Raw genomic sequence first — 20,858 nt, 5'->3', positions numbered from 1 at the left:
TCTTGTGTCCTGTTTTTAATGACTCCAACCTTGGTTGCCATTGTGCTTAGTTCTCACGCAAAGAAGAAACTAAAAACTGCAGGCAGTATCCTTAAGACTGCTGCCTGGCTCTCACCTGCCTACATGGGCTAGGAGTTTCTTTTCTTTTTTTTTTAATTTTATTTTTTGGCCATACCATACCACATGGCATGTGGGATCTTAGTTCCCTGACCAGGGATGGAACCCGCACCCCCTGCATTGAAAGCTCAGTTTCTTAACCACTGGATCACCAGGGAAGTCCCTGGGATGAGGTTTCTTATCAAAAGTCTGGAGCACATTCTGACAGGTGTGGGTGGGCCAAACAGTGGCAATGAAAGAGATTTGTAATTCCTGGGATATTACAGATGGTCAGCCTAGAATTGACCTAGATCAAAAAAAAAAAAAAAAAAAGAATTGACCTAGACAATGCATGTCCATGAACATAGGAGGTTCCCAAAGTAGCATGAGCCCTAAGGCCCATGTTAGCATGGAGGGCTCTGTCCATGCTCATCACACTGCAGCATTAAGGGGTGGTCCTGGGCAGTAGATTGCTGTTGTTCATTTTTAGGGGGTTAGTGATGTTTGACGCTGATGGGCACATGACAGGGATGTCAGCTGGGTCCTCCCTTCTGAATCGTGGCTCAAACATGGCTGCCTAGGGCTGAAGACTCTGGGACATAGTGAAGGACAGGGAAGGCTGGTGTGCTGCAGCCCCATGGGGTTGCAAAGACACAACTTAGCGACTGAACAACAACAAGGACTGAAGACAGAGCAGCCCCACCTGTTTCAGGGGTCCTCGTATTCAGGGATCCATCACTCATGGTAGAACCGTGGCAGATGGGCTGGAAGCAGAAATGGTTGGCTTGACTGGCAGGTGGAATTTTAAAGTGAGATACTCACTTACCATAGCTAATGTATTTCAGCTTCTCTAAAGGTGTATGAGTATTGTTAAATAATTCACAATGTCACGGTGGCAGGCTCGACATGAACACCTCCACACAATTAGGGAGTTATATTTGTAAGACAGGCTGAGAATAGAAGAAATGGAATGCTTTATTCTTCCCCAGCTTCACACTGTCTTTAAGAGAGAGAGCTGAGTCCAGAGTGATTCATCCAGGTCAGTCTTGCTCTGGAACCAGCATCAGGGCTGCGGAGCTTCTGGGGACCACTGAGGTATCAGCAGGAATGGGCCAGAAGATCTGGGAAGCTGCACAGTCCACCCCACCCCACCACCCCGGGGGTGAAGTTAATGCACATGGAGTGTCAGTGTCCGCAGGCAAGCATGTTAACAGTGTGGATCATTCTCCGCCCCACACTCTCCCCCCAGGAATGCTGCAGACAGGTGTGTGGGGCTTATCCACGCTGGAATTTTGAAAGCAAGAATGATATTACTGTACTCCAGTTACATTTCTGATTTCCTGCCATTTGACCAGTTTCCTCCCATAGCTGGCTCGGTTTTCAGACACTGCGCTGCAGCCAGTAGGGGAAGCATATGTTATTTCCATTCTTCCCTCTTTGACTTTTTTCAGCTTTTCCATTTCTCACTTCCAGGTATTCCAGTCAAAAGAGGTACCTGAGAAGACATCATCACCTGAAGAATCCATCAGGATGACCAAAGGCATCACCATGGCAACGGCCAAAGCTGTGGCTGCTGGGAACTCTTGTCGACAGGAGGACGTGATAGCCACTGCCAATCTGAGCCGGAAGGCCGTGTCGGACATGTTGACGGCCTGCAAGGTAAAGGCCTTGGCGTTGATTGGGGTGGGTAGGGTGGTGCTCTGTCGTGGCTGAGCTGTTGCAGTCAGTCTGGAGAAGGAGAGGGACTGGCCATGTGTAGGAGTGAGCAGCTCAGTACCCTGGCCTGTGTGATAGAGTGCACACTGATGACAGGTGTGCCCGTCAGCCATGGGAGGTGACACTCTGGAGGTAGCTTCATATTTAAGAGGGCGTGGACTTGGTCTGCTGACTTGCCCTCCCACTTCATCTCTCAGTTCTTCCTAAATAGGTGGGGGACACCTTCTTATAGGGGCTGCAGTAGTGGAGCAGGACTGTGAGGTTTTGTCCCAGGCCCTCCAAAGGAAAACTGCACCCCTCGTCAGCCTGCGCCCTTACCTGCTTCCTCAATCAGCCGTTTTGTGCCAGGAAGGGTATTGCCATGATTGGGTGAGGGAGTGAGTTAGAGGAACCAAACAGCACCAGGAGTCTTGGGGAAGCTCTTCCAACCCTTAGGGGGACAGCAGGGGCAGCTGCCCTGAGCTGGTGCTGCTGGAGAGAGCTGGGGAGACCTGAGCTTTATAACCTGAGCTTTATAACTTTGACTTTACATCTGTTAAGCCAAGGAGCCATAAGAGGCCCCCCACCTCCCACTGAGCAGCCCCACCCCAGTCCAACACCCTTCTGGGGATAGCCATGTCCCTGGAACCCTGACTTCTCCCCATGATGGATCAGTGACACCTCACCCCTACCCCACCCTCTCATCCCCCCACCCCCACCACCCTGGTCAGCAGATGGAGATGAACCACAGAAGGGGAAAAGCAGCTGTTGCACCTTGGGGTCCTTGGGAACAGGCCCTTCTCTGTGGTGAAGTGAGTTGTGGGGAGAGCTGGTGCAGGGTCCGACGATGGCTTCTCCTGTTCCTCAGCAGGGATGGATGGGCTGGTGTCCCTGGGCAGAGGCAGGGCAAGGCAGTCAGGCTGGAGGGCTGGGTGTGGCGAACAACACTGCATTTCCTGGACCCCGGGGTGCAGGGGAGGGGAGGTGGGAGGAGAAGAGGGTGACAAGAGGGTGGGGCCGCTGTCACGAGTCCCACGTGTGCTGGGCCAGGCAGTTTCTCTCCTCAGGCCCCAAGTGTAGTTTTATTATGTTATTTCTTTTATTTATTTGGTTGTGTTGGATCTTAGTCAAGTCACGAGGGATCTTTCCTCGAGATATGCAGACTCTAGTTGTGGCACGTGGGCTCAACAGCTGTGGCATCAGGGTGTAAGTGCCCCTTGACATCTTGGCATGTGGGATCTTAGTTTCCTGACCTGGGATCAAACCCACATCCCCTGCATTGCAAGGCAGATTCTTAACCACTGGACCACCGGGGAAGTCTCCCAAGTACAGTTTTGATGCACTCAGTGGGATCTACCCTGGCAGAAGTGATCATTCTGTTTGGGTTATAACCTCCATCACTGCAGTATTTGCCAGCCAGATATGGCTAGTGAGCACCACCACGGTTCACATGCAGAGCACCTCATAGTTTTAGAATCGATCCTAGATGGGTAGGGTAAGGGAATTCTTCTAACTAGGAATTCTCCTTATTTGATTGGAGAGGTGATGTGGCATGACCAAGGTCATACAATCAGAACCAGAACTGAGATCGTACCCTCTGAGCTCCAGTCCCGTCTCTTTCTGCTCCTCGTGGCCTCCCAGTCACAGAGATCAAGGTCACCATGGTGAACGGGAACCTCTGTCTCCGTGTTACAGATGTGAAATGGAAGACAGCTCTGATTTTCCTCCCCTGTGTTCCCATCTCCAGGGGAAGAGGTTAAGGATTAAAGTACAGGTGCCAATGGCCTAGCCCTGACTCTTCATTATGATCTCTCCCTGGCTCAAGCCATCCTGCTTTTCAGCCAGAGCTTCACATGCCAACACCAGACTTGATGACAAGGGTCACTGCTAAGCCCAGAGACTCCTCTCAGGACAGGACTTACAGATGCCTACGTTTCCTGTGGTCTCTGGTATCTCCCATCCCTTGCAGAAAGGAAATGAGACAGCTTTCTAGAAAAGGTGTGCAGTAAATAGATAGAAAACTAGGCATGCCAGTTGGTGGGCCAAGAAGGAACAATTCTGTGCCAAGCAGAGGGCTACATGGCCGTGTTTGAACACCGCCTTTGGGTCTGAGCAGGGCAGCCAGGGAAGAAACAGAAGTGGGGTACAACCCATATTGACTCATCTTACCAGACACGGAGGATTACATTAATTGCTCCAGTGGGAACACAGATTTCCCTGCACCCCCAGTTAATTCCAGTGTGTATTTCTTTCTGAGCATGCTTTCATGTTCATATGTCTTTATCAGATACAACTTCATACCTCCAATTACAATTAACATTACATGACTGTTTCTTTGTTACTGTAAGTCATTGTAACTGATTCTTTAATGAGCATGAAATACATTGTTAATAAATATACTCTTTCCCCTACCATCAGCTATTTAGATTATCTGCACTTTGCTTAATCATCAACTTAGGTGAACATCTTTGGGCATCTTTGGGTATTTTTCTATGCTTTGGATAATATCCTTAGGCAAAACCCCCAGAAGTAGTGGGTCAAATAGTGTGACTTTCTAGTTATTGCTAGGTTGCTTTCCCCAAGGGTTTTGTCAAGTTAGAGGCACCAGCAGTGATGACCAGCAGTGATCATCAGCACCCACACAGCTCTCAATGAGGGTCTTGCGCACTACCTACCAGAGGAGCATCGTAGCCCTTGTCTTCCCCGTTGAACCAGACCTGGGCTCTGTCCTCACGCTTGGAGACATGGGGGAGCAAGGCTGATGAAAGTGTGGAAGGAGTTAAAGGCCTGGCCTGTTAGTTCTCAGATGAATAAAACCAGGCTCATAAATGATAGATGCTGGCCACTCAAATTGGGGGGCAGGTGAGGAGAAATCCCAGGTATTCTCCAAATAGCCCCCAATCCCTGGGAAAAAGGATTTGACACGAGGAAGCATGGAGACAGGTCACTCTTCCCCTTCTGCCTTGACCTTTTATCCTAATGCATGATTTGTGTTTGTCCTGACTTGTGTTTTTTTTTTTTTTTTTTTTTTGCAGTTTTCTGTTTTTTGTATTCTTGTAAGCCCCTTGGAGTTCTTTCCAGAGTGAAGTTATAGCAGGAAAGGCTAAATGGGTAGGATTGCCAGACTGAGCAAAAAAATAAAAAAACCATACCAGGGTGCCCCATACTTAGGCTAAAAGTTTTCATTGTTTATTCAAAATTCAAACATCACTGGATGTTATGTGGTTCATCTGGTGGCCCTGTGAATGGACGTGCCATGTGAAACGATATTTCTTGAGTAACTCAAGTCAGCAGGTCACAAGTACAAAAAGAAGGAGGGCCAGATGCTGTGTTAACCATATGTCCTGGTTGGCTTATCTCGACATGTATAATGTGAGTTATTTATGGCACCTTGAGGGTGCTGGGGAGCTCGCTCTCTGAAGGTTCCCAGGAGCCAGTGGGCCCGGTCAGGAGACTGGCTATGACTGCAGTGTGGTCTGGTCAGAGTGAGGAATTTCTTCCTTTCAATAAAGGATGTGAGCATCAGCATGATGAGAAAGGAAGAAAAAAGAGGCCAGATTCACTTGCTTTTGTCTGGCCCCTGGCACTGGAAAAAGCCAGACACAAACTTGTCAGAGAACCTAAAGTGGAAACAGGTGGACATACAGCACCACGTGGCCGCCTGGTCCACTTGCCTCCTGGTTCTTCCTGTCTTAAGGTGACCTTCCTTTCTTTCTCCAGCAAGCTTCCTTCCACCCTGACGTCAGTGAGGAGGTGCGCACCAGAGCCTTGCGGTATGGGACGGAGTGCACCCTCGGCTACCTGGACCTCCTGGAGCACGTCTTGGTGGTGAGGAGGGGCGTAGGCAGCGCTGGGGCTGGGGAGGAGCTAAGTATCCTTTCCTTGGGAAAATCCCACTTAGAGCTTCATGCAAGCTCCACTTGCAAGGCTCGGACTAGATTGAGCCAAAAAGCGTCTCACAATTCACTGCTCCAACTCACAAGATACAGGTGTAGACTGAAGAGAGGTGCCATTCAAATCCAAAAGGACTGGGGGAGGTCAGGACCAGAGCTTGTTCAGGAGTCATAAACAACACCCCAGGAGAGACTTGACGGTAGCTCCCCTCCCTTCAATACTTTTGCTTCTTCCCAAACCTAAAAAAAAAAAAAAAGATCCATCACTTTCAGATATACAACACATGTACCTCAAAGACTGTCAAGCCTTTTGATTCTCTGGGCATTGAAATTTTTCTCTTTTCATGCAACCACATGCGGCTCACAGGGCAAAGGAAGGATCCAAGACTCAAAGATGTTTGGCTTCCTGGTTGAGGTTACCAGCTACTAATGGGAGACCTGGGACCATGTCCTACTTACTATTCTCAGCTGTCCCCATCCTAGCATTTCAGTGCCTTCTCTTCACCTTAAATTTCCCTCTGATGTTAAGCATTTTTGGTTTTCTAAGGGAGCATTACTTATATTCTTCACCCAGGTAACTGTTATTGTTCAGTCATTTTGTTAAGTCATGTCCAACTCTTTGGAACTCCATGGACTGTAGCCTACCAGGCTCCTCTGTCCATAGGATTTTCCAGGCAAGAAGACTGGAGTGGGTTGCCATTTTCTTCTCCAGGAGATCTTCCTGACCCAGAGATCGAACCCACGTGTCCTGCACGGGCAGGCAGATTCTTTACCACTGAGCCACCAGTAACTGTGGTCAGTACAAAAGTGCATCTTTTGTTAGAGTGACCAGTCTGGGGTTCCTCACATTGGGCTCCCAAAGCCTGAATACTTGTGAGTAGAAGCCAGTATATTGCTTGTGAGCCAGGTGAGAACATCTTGGTCAGTCAGCGTTTGCAGGCACGAGCCTCCCTCAGCCAAACCAGCTCTCTGTGTTGGGACTGAAGTTTTCAGCCCATGAGCACACTTAGCAGGAAATTCAGTGTTAAGAGAATGAAGCCAGTAAGGCTTCCAAAAGATATCATTTTCTGGATGAGACGATCTGTTCTGGACACATGGAATCTTGTTATGTCCAAACATTAGAAAGCATAGTAGAAACAGTCTTAGGCTAAGGTTCAGAACCCTCGAATTCAAATTCAGGCTCTGCCAAGAAACTAGCTCCACAACTGCCATTTCTGGGCTTGAGTTTGCTCAGATGTTAGACAGGCAGCTTATTCAGGATTAAGTGAGACTGTGGGGAGGCCAGGGCACTGGCTGAGCTTACCTCTGCTGCACACTTATTTGAAATACTTCTGGAAGGTACCCGTCCTGGCTGAGCGGAGGTGCGGGGCTACAGCAGTAGTGCCCACCTTGCTTCCTAAATGGGGCTCTCCCCTGACCCCCCGTTTCTCCTTGTCTCTCCTATGCTTTGATTTCTGTCTCTGTTGTTTAATACTTCCTTGTTGTTCAGTTGCTGTGTCCTACTCTTTGTGACCCCATGGATTGCAGCACGCCAGGCTCCTCTGTCCTCTACTATCTCCTGGAGTTTGCTCAAATTCATGTCCATTGAGTCAGTGATGCCATCCAACCATCTCTTCCTCTGCTGCCCCTTCTACTTCTGCCCTGTCTTTCCCAGCATCAGGGTCTTTTCCAGTGAGTCGGCTCCTTGCATCAGGTGGCCATATTATTGGAGCTTCAGCTTCATTATCAGTCCTTCTGATGAATATTCAGAGTTGATTTCCTTTAGGATTGACTGATTTGATCTCCTTGCTATCTAAGAGATTCTCAAGAGTCTTCTCCAGCACCACAATTCTGGCATCTTCCTATTACTCACAGGAGGGATCCTCACTTCACCTGTTTCCTCCAGGTCCGTTTCTTGGTTAATCCATATTTTTTTCCCACTCCTATGTCCATATCTGTGTTGCACTGACAACTGACTCAGGGTTAGTAGGTCCAGGCCCCTGCACACCTTTGCTCTTGGTGAACCATTTAACGAGAATGTTACTGCATTGGGACCCACCTGCAGTGGCGTCTTTGCCAAATCCATGAAGCTGCATGGAACGATGCAGCAGACTTCAAGGCAAACAGTGACGATGTCGAGTTTCCTTCCCCCCTAGTCCCGGGTGAGTTCTGTCTGCATGAGGAAGGACAGGTACCTGCACTTGTTTTGAGAAGTTTCTCCCAAGGGAGAAGGAAAAGGGAGCCCTCATAGGGTCCCCTCCTTGACCTCAAGCCACCTGTAGCCCCTCTCCCAGTACCTGGGAACCAGATGCGGCATCCACCAAGGCGCTTCCTGTCTCCTCAGCTCCTCTCCCTGCACGCCGTGTGTTAGTGGCAGAAGACAGGCCTCCTGGGGGTGGCGGCAGGGGGAATGGTTGGCCTCTTTGCTCAAGAAGAAGCCCAGGATTCCGGGTGTCAGTGAACGTGAGGGAAGACCTAGGAGCCGTTCCCAGGCCACACACTCAGAGACCCCAGCTTTATGGCCACTTAATGGCTGTGTCGGACTTCCCAGGCAACGCTAGTGGTAAACAGCCCACCTGCCAACACAGGAAACGTAAGAGACGCACGTTCAGTCCCAGAGTCGGGAAGATCCCCTGGAGGAGGGCATGGTGATCCATGCCAATATTCTGCCTGGAGAATCCCATGGACAGCGGAGCCTGGAGGGCTACGGTCCATAGGGTCACAAAGAGTCAGACACAACTAAAGCGCCTTATCACAGACACAAGGACTGTCAGGCATCAGCCCTAGTGATAATCAGTAGGTTCTTCTGGAACAGGAAGGACACATTCCACAGGGAGGTTTCATGTGAAGCCAGAGGTTGGCAATAGGGGAGCGACCACTCACTTCTTTTCATGGACCCACGAGCACCACTGCACCTTACAGCTAGCTATGCTTCCCCGGTGTTTCTGTTATGAGTTCTTCCTGATATTTGCTAAAGAAACAGGACTCTGAAACCTTATGTTTTCAAACCTAATTTGGTTGATTGTGTGGTGGTCGATGTGTCTGTTAGAAGCCTGCCACCTGAATTTCTTTTTATTTTTCTATACAATTATTATCATTGTAACCCATAAGTAAAGCAGAAGTATAAATGTCCTGTTTCCCCATAGTTGTTTTGAGATTTACGGTGTGAAAAACGCTGGTGCTAATTTGAAATCACTAATAGGAAAAAAAGCTAGATGACATGAAAACTTTTTTACAGCGTACAGAATTGGTCTCATGTTTTGCAAGAAGGATGTTATTGCCTATTTATGGTGACAAGTGCTGATGGTTCTAATGTCCAAGAAGATAAGAATGAAATCACATCAAATATTTGTTTTAGAAAATTAGCTCATATATTTTTGTTTCTTTAGAGACTTGCACATATTCCATAAAGGATATTTTCCAATAAAAATACAGGAAGGAAACATCCAGATAATAATGTTCATTATCATAAACATGAAAAATACGAGTTCCTGACTGAAAGCGGTGGAACCTCTGTGACAGCGTTCCGACCTCCAAGCTGCAGACAGTGGTAGTTTCCTTGGTCCTGCAGCTGAAAATAAGCTCACATTTCACCTCATGTGCCCTCACTCCTTCTCCAAACAGATTTGAAAGAAATCTGGGCTAATACGATGCTAAGTATGAGGAAGATTGTTCCTCATGAGAGGCGTGCGTGCTTCGTTGCTCAGTCATGTCCGACTCTTTGTGACCCCATGAACCACAGCCCGCCAGGCCCCTCTGTCCGTTTCCCAGCCAAGAATACTGGAGTGGGTTGCAATTTCCTCCTCCACAGGATCTTCCTAACCCAGGGATAGAGCCCACGTCTGCACTGCAGGCAGGTTCTTCACTACTTGAGCCACCAGGGAAGCCCTCCACATGAGAGGACCATGAGCCATAAGACTGCTTAGGACAGAGCTGGTGATGCCCCAACCCAAGAAGAAATGAAGAAAATGGAAATGCACAGACATAGACACTAGTGTTCACTTCTGAGGGAACTTAGAGTCAGATAAAGAAAGCCAAATTGCAAATTCAGAGAAGACATTAGATTCATTTGGAAATTACCTTTCGGGTAGAGGGAAAGAATACTAAGATAAGCTATTTGAGAGTGGTGAATTAAAAAGCAGTGAAAACTAGAGATTCACACACACACACCATACTCCCCATCCTCCCCTCCTCCTCACTTGGATAAAGTGTCTGGCAATTTAGAGGAATAAACTGAGATCACTTTCAAGTGGTCCAGAGAAGTTCAGCTATCTTCTTTAGGGGCTGTTTTTCTTAAATTTAGACACACGAAAATGTGGGAGAAGGTATCCTGCTTTGGCTTGTTCGGTTCAAATATCTTAGAGTCAAGGATTCCTCACCTGTTTTGGCTGATTTCTATATTTTAGTTTAACTTTAGAAAAAAAATCTTAAAACACAGAAAACCATGTCAACATTTGTGTGTCTACCATCTATAATTAACTGTTAATTAATATTTTGTCTTATTTGTTTCAGATTCTTATTTTGTTTAAAAAAAAACTCTCAATAATTAATTTTATATCCTTTACCAATATCATTCTCCTTTTTTTTCTCTATTGAGGCATGAATAACTATCATGATTTCAGCTTTCTTAACCTTTCATGGATTTGGGCCTCCCTGAATTAGGTAAAAGCCCATTTCCTGCCATCTCTCTACCCTCATAGGAGAAACATCAGCACATAAACACAAATGTCCCTTAAACTGTTAGGAGGATTCCCAGATACCCCGCTCCATCCTTTGGGAATTTAGAAACTCCAAATCGAGAACCCTTCCTTGGGGAATGATTTGTTTGTTTGTTTGAGAATCCAGTTATCAGTCTATAAACAGAGGGATCTAATTTAGGCAGAACCCTGTCCTTGCTGCCCTGGGAGCTACTTTATGCAGCTTTAGCTGTGCCTGTTTGAGCAGTTTTGGCCTTCTGCATTTGTTGTTAGCTGGTTTGTCGTGGAGGATTTCTACTGCAGGATGAGAGACAGCCAATTGGCCTCTGCAGTGACCACAGTTCAATATTGCTGCTAACCCACAATATAAGCTCTTTGACAAGGTTAAAATTACCCTCACTTTCACTAGCTGCACTTTAATTCTGTTCTGTTTTCTGCTGTTAGAAATCATGTTGACTTAATTGCAGAATAAAAATAGACCTCCATTGCTCTGCCTTGTCTAAATAGCGTGCTTTGTTGTCAGAGCCGTTCCCTTTCTTAGAGCCAGAGTGTATACAGAAGTGGTTTTCTCTTTCCATCAAGGTTCTTTTAACGACAGAAGTCTTTCACCACTCCAGTTGGATGATTTAAGTGAATCTCCCTACCACACCCTTCACTTTTGTTTCAGCTTTATTGAGGCATAGCTAGCATACAATAAACACATATTTGAAGTTTACCGTTTGAGTGCTGATATTTGAATACATCTGTGAAAACATCACCACAATCAAAACAATGAGTATATCTATTACTCTTCAAAACTGCCAGGCAGCCACTGATCTGCATTTTGTTATTATAGATTTGCTTACACTTTCCAGACTTTTATATAAAAGTAATCCTCTAGTGTATACTCTTTGTCTAGCTTCTTTCACTCAGCATCAGTGTATTCAATTCCATCCACATTCTTATGTGTAGCAGTAATTTCACCCCTTTTATTGTTACATGGTGTTCTCTAATCTGTTTCCCTGTTGATGGATACTTGGGTTGTTTCCAGGTTTGATTGTTAAAAATAAAGCTGCTAAGAGCATCCTATATATGTGTTTTTGCCTATATGTTTTCATTCTCTTGGATAAATATATTAAAGTGGAGTATTTGTGTCATAGTATGGGTATATTTTTAACTTCTTAGGAAACTACTAAATTCTTTTGTAAAGTGGTTATTTCCAGTAGCAATATATGAGAGTTCCCATTTCTCCACGTCTTTGTGAGCCCTTAGAATGGTCAGTCTTTTCAATTTTATCCATTCTAGTGGGTATGAAGTGGTATCTTACTGTGGTTTCTTTTTAATATTTATATATTTTGGCTGCACCAGGTCTTAGTTTCGGCATGTGAGATCTAGTTCCCTGACCAGGGATTGAACCCTGGCCCCCTGTACTGGGCACATGGAGTCCCAGCCACTGGACTACCAGAGAAGTCTACTGCGGTTTTAATTTACAACATGGAGTATCTTTTATGTACCGGTTTGCCTTCTGTATATCTTCTCAGATGATCTCTGTTCAGATCTTTTGCCCTTTTTAATTGGGTTTTTGTCTTATTGATTAGAGTTCTTTATATTTTCTAGGCATGAGTTCTTTGTCATGTCGGTGAAATACCTTAATAGTCAATCAAAGAAAGAAATGAAAATTTTTATTTGAGTGAACCTGAGGATTATATCCTGGGAGACAGTCTCTCAGAGAGCTCTGAGAACTGTTTTGAAGAGAAAAGTGAGAAGGCAGGCATCAGTATATATGTGGTTTTAGCAAAGAGACTACATACAATTAAGCACTCATCTTGGGAGAAGCTTGCTGCTAGTCACTAGAAATAGACATCTTAGTTCAAGTGCTTTCACAGTACAAGATGTAAGAATTCAGGTTCATTTTTAAAATCTCTTAAAAATATCTATTTCTCTTAGGACCAGTTCAGTCGGTTTTCCTGGAGCACAAAAGGCCTCATCCTTGCCCTAAATTTCTTTGAGGATGTATTATAGGTCAGTAACTTAGTGGAGAATGACTTAATCCTTACAGGCCTGGATGGGGGGAGCAACATTCTTTATTTTACACTCCCTTCCCTTTCAGTTTTAATTGCAACCAGAGATTGGAAGGCATTTTGTGACCAATTTGTGCCACTGTACTAGAAATGCTCATTCACAGGTCAGGCCAGGATTTTGTTGATAGGCCACTCAATGTGCTGTTATAGGACCAGGCCCTGTTAACAGTAACCAGAGGCCTCTGGACCACAGGTCTTACTAGTCTGTTATGGTCCAGGATTCAGTTCCCTCTTGTTTCTTCTTCCGATATCATGAGTTACACTGTTACAGTCATTGATGTCCTTGCACTATATATTTGGTCAGTCGTTTCAATTCACCTAGTCATTATTAGTTTTATCTGAAGCTCAGTCACACATTTGGTAATGCAAGAAACAATAATCTTGTAAAATAGGCAGAATACAAGTAATTGTTAATGCTGGTAGCATTAATAAGGTTGTAAGTATTTAAGCTGAGAACTTTCATTAGGTGTGGCCCAGTATCTCCTCAGATTGTCTAAACAATCTACTCTGCATCCATCTCTATCTTTAAGGGAAATGGTATGTTGACATTGTACGTGAAGTTCACCAAAGAAGTCTGCATGAACATGGTGTGAATAGTGGGTCATTGTGACCCCTTACAGGATTGAGAAAGGAATTTTATCTTCTAAGGAGTTACATGGCAACATCAGAAGAAGAAAAATTGATCTTTATGGTTGAGCAGCTATTTCTTGGGCAGATCTGTTAACGTATAATGCAGATGCACAGTGCATACTAGAGGGGAGCGAGGAGCCGAAGGGGATCTTCCCAGGGGATCTTCCCAACCGAGGGATTGAACGCAGGTCTACTGCATTGCAGGCAGATTCTTTATCATCTGAGCCACCAAGGAAATCCAACAGTGTCTGGCAGCGGGAGACAAATGTATATTTAAAAGGAAAAAAATTACAGCAATGCAGACCAAAAACAAAAAAGTGCAGATAGAACTTGAGTAAAAATGAAAGTGCAACTAAGATATGTCTTATATCTAAAATATTAAACATTTAGGAAGAACTGAATGTTTGTTTGCAAGTGTGTGTTAGTCACTCAGTCGTGTCCAACTTTGCAACCCCATGGACTGTAGTCTGCCAGGCTCCTCCATGGGGATTCTCCAGGCAAAATTATGGGAATGGGTTGCCATTTCTTTCTCCAGGGGATCTTCCTGACCCAGGGATCAAACCTGGATCTCCTGCATTGCAGGCAGATTGTTCACCAAGCTTATCAAGTTATTTTCAGGATTATATCCCAGTGTGGGGGAAGAAAAATAATTTTCCTTCTGCTCTGAGTTCTTGCCTGAGATCGCATATAGTATGACAGATTAACCAGAGAACAACAAACAAAATTTTATTCACATGTGTACCCCATGGATAAATGGAAGCTACCCAGGGGAAAAACGAGTAATTCACAAACTGGCCTAAGCCACCCGATTATATACTGCCTTTAAGCAAAAAAAAAAAAAAAGGGGGAAAGGTGTTTATGGTGCGAAGAGGCTGGTTGGAGCAGGTGGTCAGGAAAAGCAGGGTTAATGAGGGTTAAGATTGTTAGCAGATTTAAGTCGGAGCGTTTTTTCTTGTTGGACTGTACTGGGTCCTTGTTGCTTTGCGTGGTCTTTGTCTAGTTGCTGCAAGCAGGGGCTACTCTTTATTGTGGTGCATGGGTTTCTCGTTTCGGTGGCTTCTCTATAAAGTGCAGGCTCAGTAGTCGTGGCTGGTGAGCTCTAGAGCACAGGCTCAGCAATTGTGGCCCATGGTTTTAGTTGCTCTGGGCCTATGGGATCTTCCCAGAAGAGGGATCAAATCCATGTCCCCTGCATTAGCAGGCAGATTCTTATCCATTACACTACTGGAGAAGTCCAAGTCAGAGCCGTCTTCATTGACAGCATTCTCTTGTGATTTTGAGTCAGCCTTCTCTTACTGGTACAGAGAAGGAGGTTTCTTTTATAAATGTGTATTTCCCTTTCAAAGGGTAACTTCCCTGTTTTCAGAGCATCTCCTGTGTCTGATTTTTCTCAAAATAACCAACTGAAAGCAATCTGTATGCCAAAGAGGCACATTCTGGAGTGACATACTTTACTACCAGCTTCCTCGCTTTCTTCTTTCATTTGGCTGCCTAGTTAATTCTCTTCTTGTTAACGACCTTATTGAAATATAATTGGCATATGACAAACTTTTCCAGTTAAGTCATACAGTTCCTTGATTTTCACTGTATTTAAGAGTTGTACAACTATGGCCATAATAATAATTTTAGAACATTTTCTTCTTCCCAAAAAGAGACCTCATGCTCTTTAGCCCTCCTCATTCCCTTCAGCCCCACTCCTAGCCCAAGACCAACACTGATCTTTTTTATGCCTCAGAGTTGACTCATTGGAAAAGACTCTGATGCTGGGAGGGATTGGGGGCAGGAGGAAAAGGGGACGACCGAGGATGAGATGGCTGGATGGCATCACCAACTCGATGGACGTGAGTCTGAGTGAACCCCGGGAGTTGGTGATGGACAGGGAGGCCTGGTGTGCTGCGATTCATGGGGTCGCAAAGAGTAGGACACAAGTGAGCGACTGAACTGAACTGATGAATTGCGTATTTCGGTCATTGCATATAAACACAATCATACAGCGTGTGGTCTTTTGTAACTGGCTTCTTTCATGCAGCGTAATGTTTTTAAGGTTCTAAGACAAACTTGCAGGTTCCTGCTTTTTAAAGTTTTAAAGCATAATTTATGTGTTCTGTCCCCTATTTAAGAAGCTAAGATCACTAAGGTTATTTTCCTGTGTTCTGCAGTTTTCATTCTTACAGTCAGCTTTCTACTCCATTTCTAGTTCATGTATGCATGTAGTGTAAGGAAAGGGTCAGGTTCATTTTCTTACCTATGGCTATCCAATCGTTCCAGCATCATTTGTTGACACAATTATCTTGTTCTCAATCAGTCAACCATTATGGCTGATAGAATCTAGTTCTGGACTCTCTCCTGCTCCGTTGATCTGTATGTCTGTACAATATCATGTTGTCTTGATCACTACTACAACTTGATCATGAGTCTCAAAATCAGATATTATAAGACTTGTAACTTTGTTCTTTTTCAAAATGGTTTAGCTGTTCTAGGTCCTTTGCATTTTACATGCAACTTAGAATCATCTTGTCAGTATCTTTTAAAAAAAAATCTTGTTGGGATTTTGGCTAGGATCATGGAGATATCTGAGAACAATTGATATCTTAATAATCTTCTAATCAATGAATATAGTATATCTATCCATTTATGTGGGTTTTCTTTAATATTTTCAACAATATAGTTTTAGCATGCACATCTTGCACATTTGTTATCAAATTTAACAGGTATTTCATAATTTTTATGCTACTATAAATGGTATTGCTTTTTAAAAAAATTTAATTCTCACTCCTAATATGTAGTAGCATATTGACAGTGAAAATTTTTTTTTACTCACTGGTAATATGTAGAAATATAATTGGTGTTTGTAGATTGACCTTATATCTTGTGACCTTGGTAATAAACTCACTTATTTTACCTTTTTTTCCTTTACTTTTTTTAACAAATGCCTTAAAAATTTTTACATAGACGTTCATGTTATTTATAAACAAAGACAGTTGTACTTCATTTATTTGTTCAGTCATTCACAGGTTTGTACTGAGTTAATATCTGCATGGTGACATGTGTAGGTAGGTCCTAGGGTGAGGAAATGAGAAAAATAGAATAGCTGAACTCAGAACAGTAACAAATATAACATTTAGAAGAGTGCCAGAGGAAGGAGGGTAGGGATAGAGGCCTGGGAAGTGATGTTCCAGAATCTGTGACTGATCAGTTCAAGCATAATGTCTTCTGTGCACTGGTATGTCTGGGTCAATGTGTAACCCTGTTAACTCTCCCAACCCCAGATTTTTCACCAAGCTTCTCTTAAAATTCTCTTATAGTTTTTGGATTCAAAAGAAATATTTTCCGAACTCATGAGAAAGAGTACAATTCCTGGCCATGTGAAAAGGGTATAGGACACCAAAAAGGGAATTTAACGTTTCATGAATGCCTACTTTGTTCCAGGCATTGTGCAAGATACTTCTTGTGTGTGATTCCGTTTGATGTTTATGCCACTCCTAAGGAGTAAACATTATTACAGTTTTACAAATAAGAAAACAGGTTCTGAGGGGGGTTAGTAATCTGCCCATTGTCACAAACCAGGAGCAGGTGAAGCCAGGTTTGAACCACAGGTTTGACAAAGCCAAAGCCCATGCTTTGTCTACTGCTCAGAGGCTCCAAAACTGTCCATAGTCATCAGGAGTGGTGCTTTCCTCCTGAATGTCTGAGCATTTCTAAATCTCAGCATGACCCCTGTAAAGCATGGGTAAGAGATGCAGAAAAGAATATTGAAAGAAGGAAATTTCAAGATTAGGGAGGAAGAAGATGGTGTAAGTCAGATGTAAATCCATGGGGGGAGGATGGTAGGGAGTGCTCGTCTATTTCACAGTTCTGTTCTTGAATTAATTTGGGAAGAAATCAGCTGAGGATGTCCTTTAAATTGGATTAGGGTTATTTTTTAGGATGTTTTTTAACACCATAAAAAAAGAAAAAAAAAAAAGCAAGTTTAAAGCCGCTTGAAGCTAGGTTTAAAAGAAGGAAAGTCTGTAGGACTTCTCCCAGGAGAGCTTGCAGTCAGAACCCTGGAAATGAGTTGTCCTTTTAGGAACAGCCCTCCTCTTGGGGATTTTTCCCTCCAAGATCCCACCTGAGTCACACGTGTCTTCTGGCCCCATATTTGCTTTGTCACAAGCACCAAATGACCTGTGGCCTTGGGCTTTCATGTTCACTCGGAGCATTCTTTCACCTTGGGTAATTTTCATGTGTGTAGATTTGTTTTAGGTACAAATAAAAGGACAACTAAGAACTTCATCTCCCTTATGGTCTCAGGGAAGTATGTCAGAAAGACCTTAGGAAAACCCCTGCTCCTCAACTTTTCATTTCTCACGTGAGGAAACTGAAGGCCAGTGAGTCTTAGGTGTTTCCCCTAAGTTTCTGAAGTCACTCAGGGACAGAGTTGCAACTTCAAACCAGGGGGTCCAGCTCTGCATCCACCAGCAAGAGTGGGCTTCCTGTCACAATGGCTGCATCTTCCTTACATGTCTGACGTGTTCTTCACACAGATTCTTCAGAAACCAACACCAGAACTTAAGCACCAGCTGGCTGCTTTCTCCAAGCGCGTGGCTGGCGCCGTGACTGAGCTCATCCAGGCAGCAGAGGCCATGAAAGGTAGGCCGGATTCTCACATGTCATCCTGTGGGGCAGCCTGGACAGCCAGCTGAGCAGAGAAGATGTGCAGCCAACACAGGCCTTTTCTTGACAGCCAGAGGAATAGAGTGAGGAAGTTTTTAAAGGCAAATAGGAGTAGAGTTAGACTTAAAAAGTAATATCCTTCTGAAACAAGTCTTTTCTCATACATAATACAAGTTATGTATTAAGTGCTTCAACATAAATGGCATAATCCATCTAGAACTGTTCACTTCTCTCTTAAGGGTCTTGCCATCCATTTTCTTCTGTATTTTTCTTTGAATATTTATTTTTATTTAAATAATACACTTCATGTTTAGAAATGGTGCTATCTGGGTACATTGTTTACACACCCCTTCATGGTTAACATGGAAGCAATCAGCTCACCCACGAAGGGTTTTCTAACCAATCTCCCTTTGTTTGCATTGAGGGGAGTGGTTGTTCTCTTCTGGGAACTCATGAGGATGAGTTCCCAGAAGAGAATGACAAATCTCTGTGCTCAGCATGATCTCATTTCTCCTGTGGATGCTGACTTGCATTCATGAGCTTTAAGTTACAAATCAGAGTAAAACTCAAGCTAGCCTCAGTCTTTAAGATCTTGACTTTTGCAGCTCACACTGACGGCTGCTTCTGTGCTAGGGCTGTCTGTACAACTGGTTTGGAAAGCGAGGATCAGACAGGCGGCCACTGCACCCAGTTGGTCTCTGCGAGAGCTTGGGGAGAACATCCCTTAGGAGAGTGCAGCTGGTCGGCTTATGGAGCATGCCTGCATGCAAATCCCGATACTGTTTGCAATTAAGTCACTGCTCTGAGTTCCGTAGCTACAAAGAATGACCCTTTTTGGACTGATTTTAGGAACAGAGTGGGTGGATCCCGAAGACCCAACCGTCATTGCAGAAACAGAATTACTGGGGGCTGCAGCATCCATTGAGGCTGCTGCTAAGAAGTTAGAGCAGCTGAAGCCAAGAGCAAAACCGAAAGTGAGTGTCCATGTGTGGCTGCTTATCTGATGTCAGCAGGTCTTCCAGTGGATGGCTGTGAGTGGAGCCAGGTGGGCTGCAGGGAGCTCATGTCCCTACCTGTGCTTGAACTAGTAACCTGCAAACCTGTTCTGCCTGCCTAGCCCCTTTTTACAGGGTATGGAAAAAACCCAAGAGTGGGTCTTTCAGGTTAACCACCCCAAGAAATACCTTTGGATAGCCAGAGGAAGAATCCAGGTGTTTCTTGAAAAAAATCGTGATTTTTGTTTCACTATTATATGAAGCAGGTATTGGATGTTTTCTATAGAAAGCCCCAGTAATTGAATGTGAGACTGTCACCCTGTAATTTTCTGGTTTCCATAATGCTTTTTACCAAAAGTAGCAATGCTGGGTCTCTCCTTTCCTTAAAAATCAATAGAGAGCAATGTGAACCTCAAAAGTGGACCCAGTAACTGACTTTTTTCAGTACATGCTGGAGACTGTGGTTAACTGGCATGTTTTCTCCATCTATGGTTGTCATCTAGATAAATGTTGAGAACTTAAGATCATAAATATGTGTTAAGAGAAAGTCATTTAAAAGAAAGAGATACTTTAAGGTAGTGCAGTAGAGAGGACAATTAATTCGTAAAAAGACAGCGCACTGGTGCTGTCTGGGGGACAAAGCCCAACCCTGTAAAGAAACCATAATCCCGTCTCCCCCATGGCTGTCTTCACCAGGAGGATGGTGGAACCAAAGGGAACCATCTTTCTAATCAAGCAAGTCCCTGCTGATAACCTCACCTCCCTTCCAAGGACCCACATACATTAGGAAGTAAAATCTGGCTCTTCTCAAAAAAAAGTTGGATCTCCAGTTTAGATATGCCTAAAAGTGTACCTTTAAAAAAAAAAAAACAAAGGGTGGAGTTTGAGTACTAAAATACACCAAAGTGCTCAAAAGCAGTTCTTGGGCTCATGATGTGTGTAAAATAGACATGGGCATATAGTCAATCTATTAAGTTTGCAAACCTTCTTAAAACCTTGGAATTCTTAGAGCCAGTCTCCTAATTGCCACTCTAACTTTGGTAAAGGCCTTTTTTAGAATTTCTCATCTGAACTCAAAACTTCAGAGTTTTAGCTTCTAGTTTTTGAGTTTGTCAAGGTCCTCTTTACTGGCCTTAACCTGAGGGTCTTAGGTGATACGAGATTTTAACCAAGTTTTTCTCTGCAAACTTCAGAGCTAAGTGTAGGGGTAAGGGCAGCTCCGTCTTCTGGACTTGACTTTATTTCTGCTTTATAAAACACGTTCAGCGTGAGTGGAAAACTTCTTTCAGCTAAGAAGCAGGCAGCCATTAACTGTGATTTTGAGGCTTAAACTTAATTCATTTTCCTTTTCCTTCTCTGATTTGCCACATACTTTGCTGTCCTCTGGGGAAAGCTTCTGTCTGCTAGCGCTGCAGCCGTGTCAGTTGCTCTTTCTCCTGGAGAATCAGCCTGGCGTTAATTTACCCCAGCACTTCCCAAGCGCTAAGAGCTGCTGTCTCAACCCCAGTCCTGTTGTCCTTCGGCAGGATCTTCCCGAGCTCTGTCTGCTCTCAATTCTGCTTCCCCTCTGTCCAGCTCTTGATTTATCTCATGATTCTTGATCTGAAAAACAAGGTCATTAGAGTTCCTACCCCATGGGATTATTAATATAACATATTAGATAATTTAGAAATAGTGTCTGACATGTCATAAGACTTAGTAATATCACTATCACCAAAAATACACTTCTGGAACTTTTATCTACTACCTCCTAGGAAATGTCTGAAACAAAAGTTATTCCATGGATCCATGAGCTTATGGCCTTAGCTTAAAAAAAAAAAAAAAACTCACACTGATTGAGTACCAAGCACATGCTAGTCAATCTTCTAGGTATTTTACATAGATTGACTCATCTGGTCCTTACAAGTCCACCAGGCAGCATCATTAGCATCCCTGCTCTAGGGATGCGGAATCAGAGGCAAATTACTTGCCAGAGTCAGGTGACCTCGACCAAGCTAGAAGCAGCATTGCGTGGGCTCCAGGTGGCAGTTTAGCCTGTTCCAGTCCTCTTGGCCTACCTAGTATCAGGAACTCTGGTGCAGTCCCATGGGGGATGTTTTTGGTTTACCCATACCCTTTGAGCCATTAATCCCACCTCTGGGAATCTGTCCAGAGGAG

General features: G+C 44.2%; 1 protein-coding gene across 10 annotated transcripts in view; it reads left to right on the top strand.

Moving 5' to 3' along the window:
* TLN2 (talin 2) overlaps nt 1-20,858 on the top strand; it is a 495,219-nt gene that overhangs the window by 454,896 nt on the left and 19,465 nt on the right. For all 10 annotated transcript variants that reach the window (XM_061431110.1, XM_061431113.1, XM_061431111.1 and 7 more), the window contains 4 exons: nt 1,570-1,755; nt 5,512-5,619; nt 17,577-17,682; nt 18,556-18,680. In XM_061431110.1, the coding sequence (XP_061287094.1) occupies nt 1,570-1,755; nt 5,512-5,619; nt 17,577-17,682; nt 18,556-18,680 (525 nt within the window). The remainder of the gene's footprint in view (nt 1-1,569; nt 1,756-5,511; nt 5,620-17,576; nt 17,683-18,555; nt 18,681-20,858) is intronic.

Source organism: Bos javanicus, chromosome 10, assembly GCF_032452875.1.
Source record: "Bos javanicus breed banteng chromosome 10, ARS-OSU_banteng_1.0, whole genome shotgun sequence".
Lineage (NCBI taxonomy): Eukaryota > Metazoa > Chordata > Mammalia > Artiodactyla > Bovidae > Bos > Bos javanicus.
Note: the sequence above shows the minus strand (reverse complement) of the source record. Positions and strands in the feature narration are given on the sequence as shown.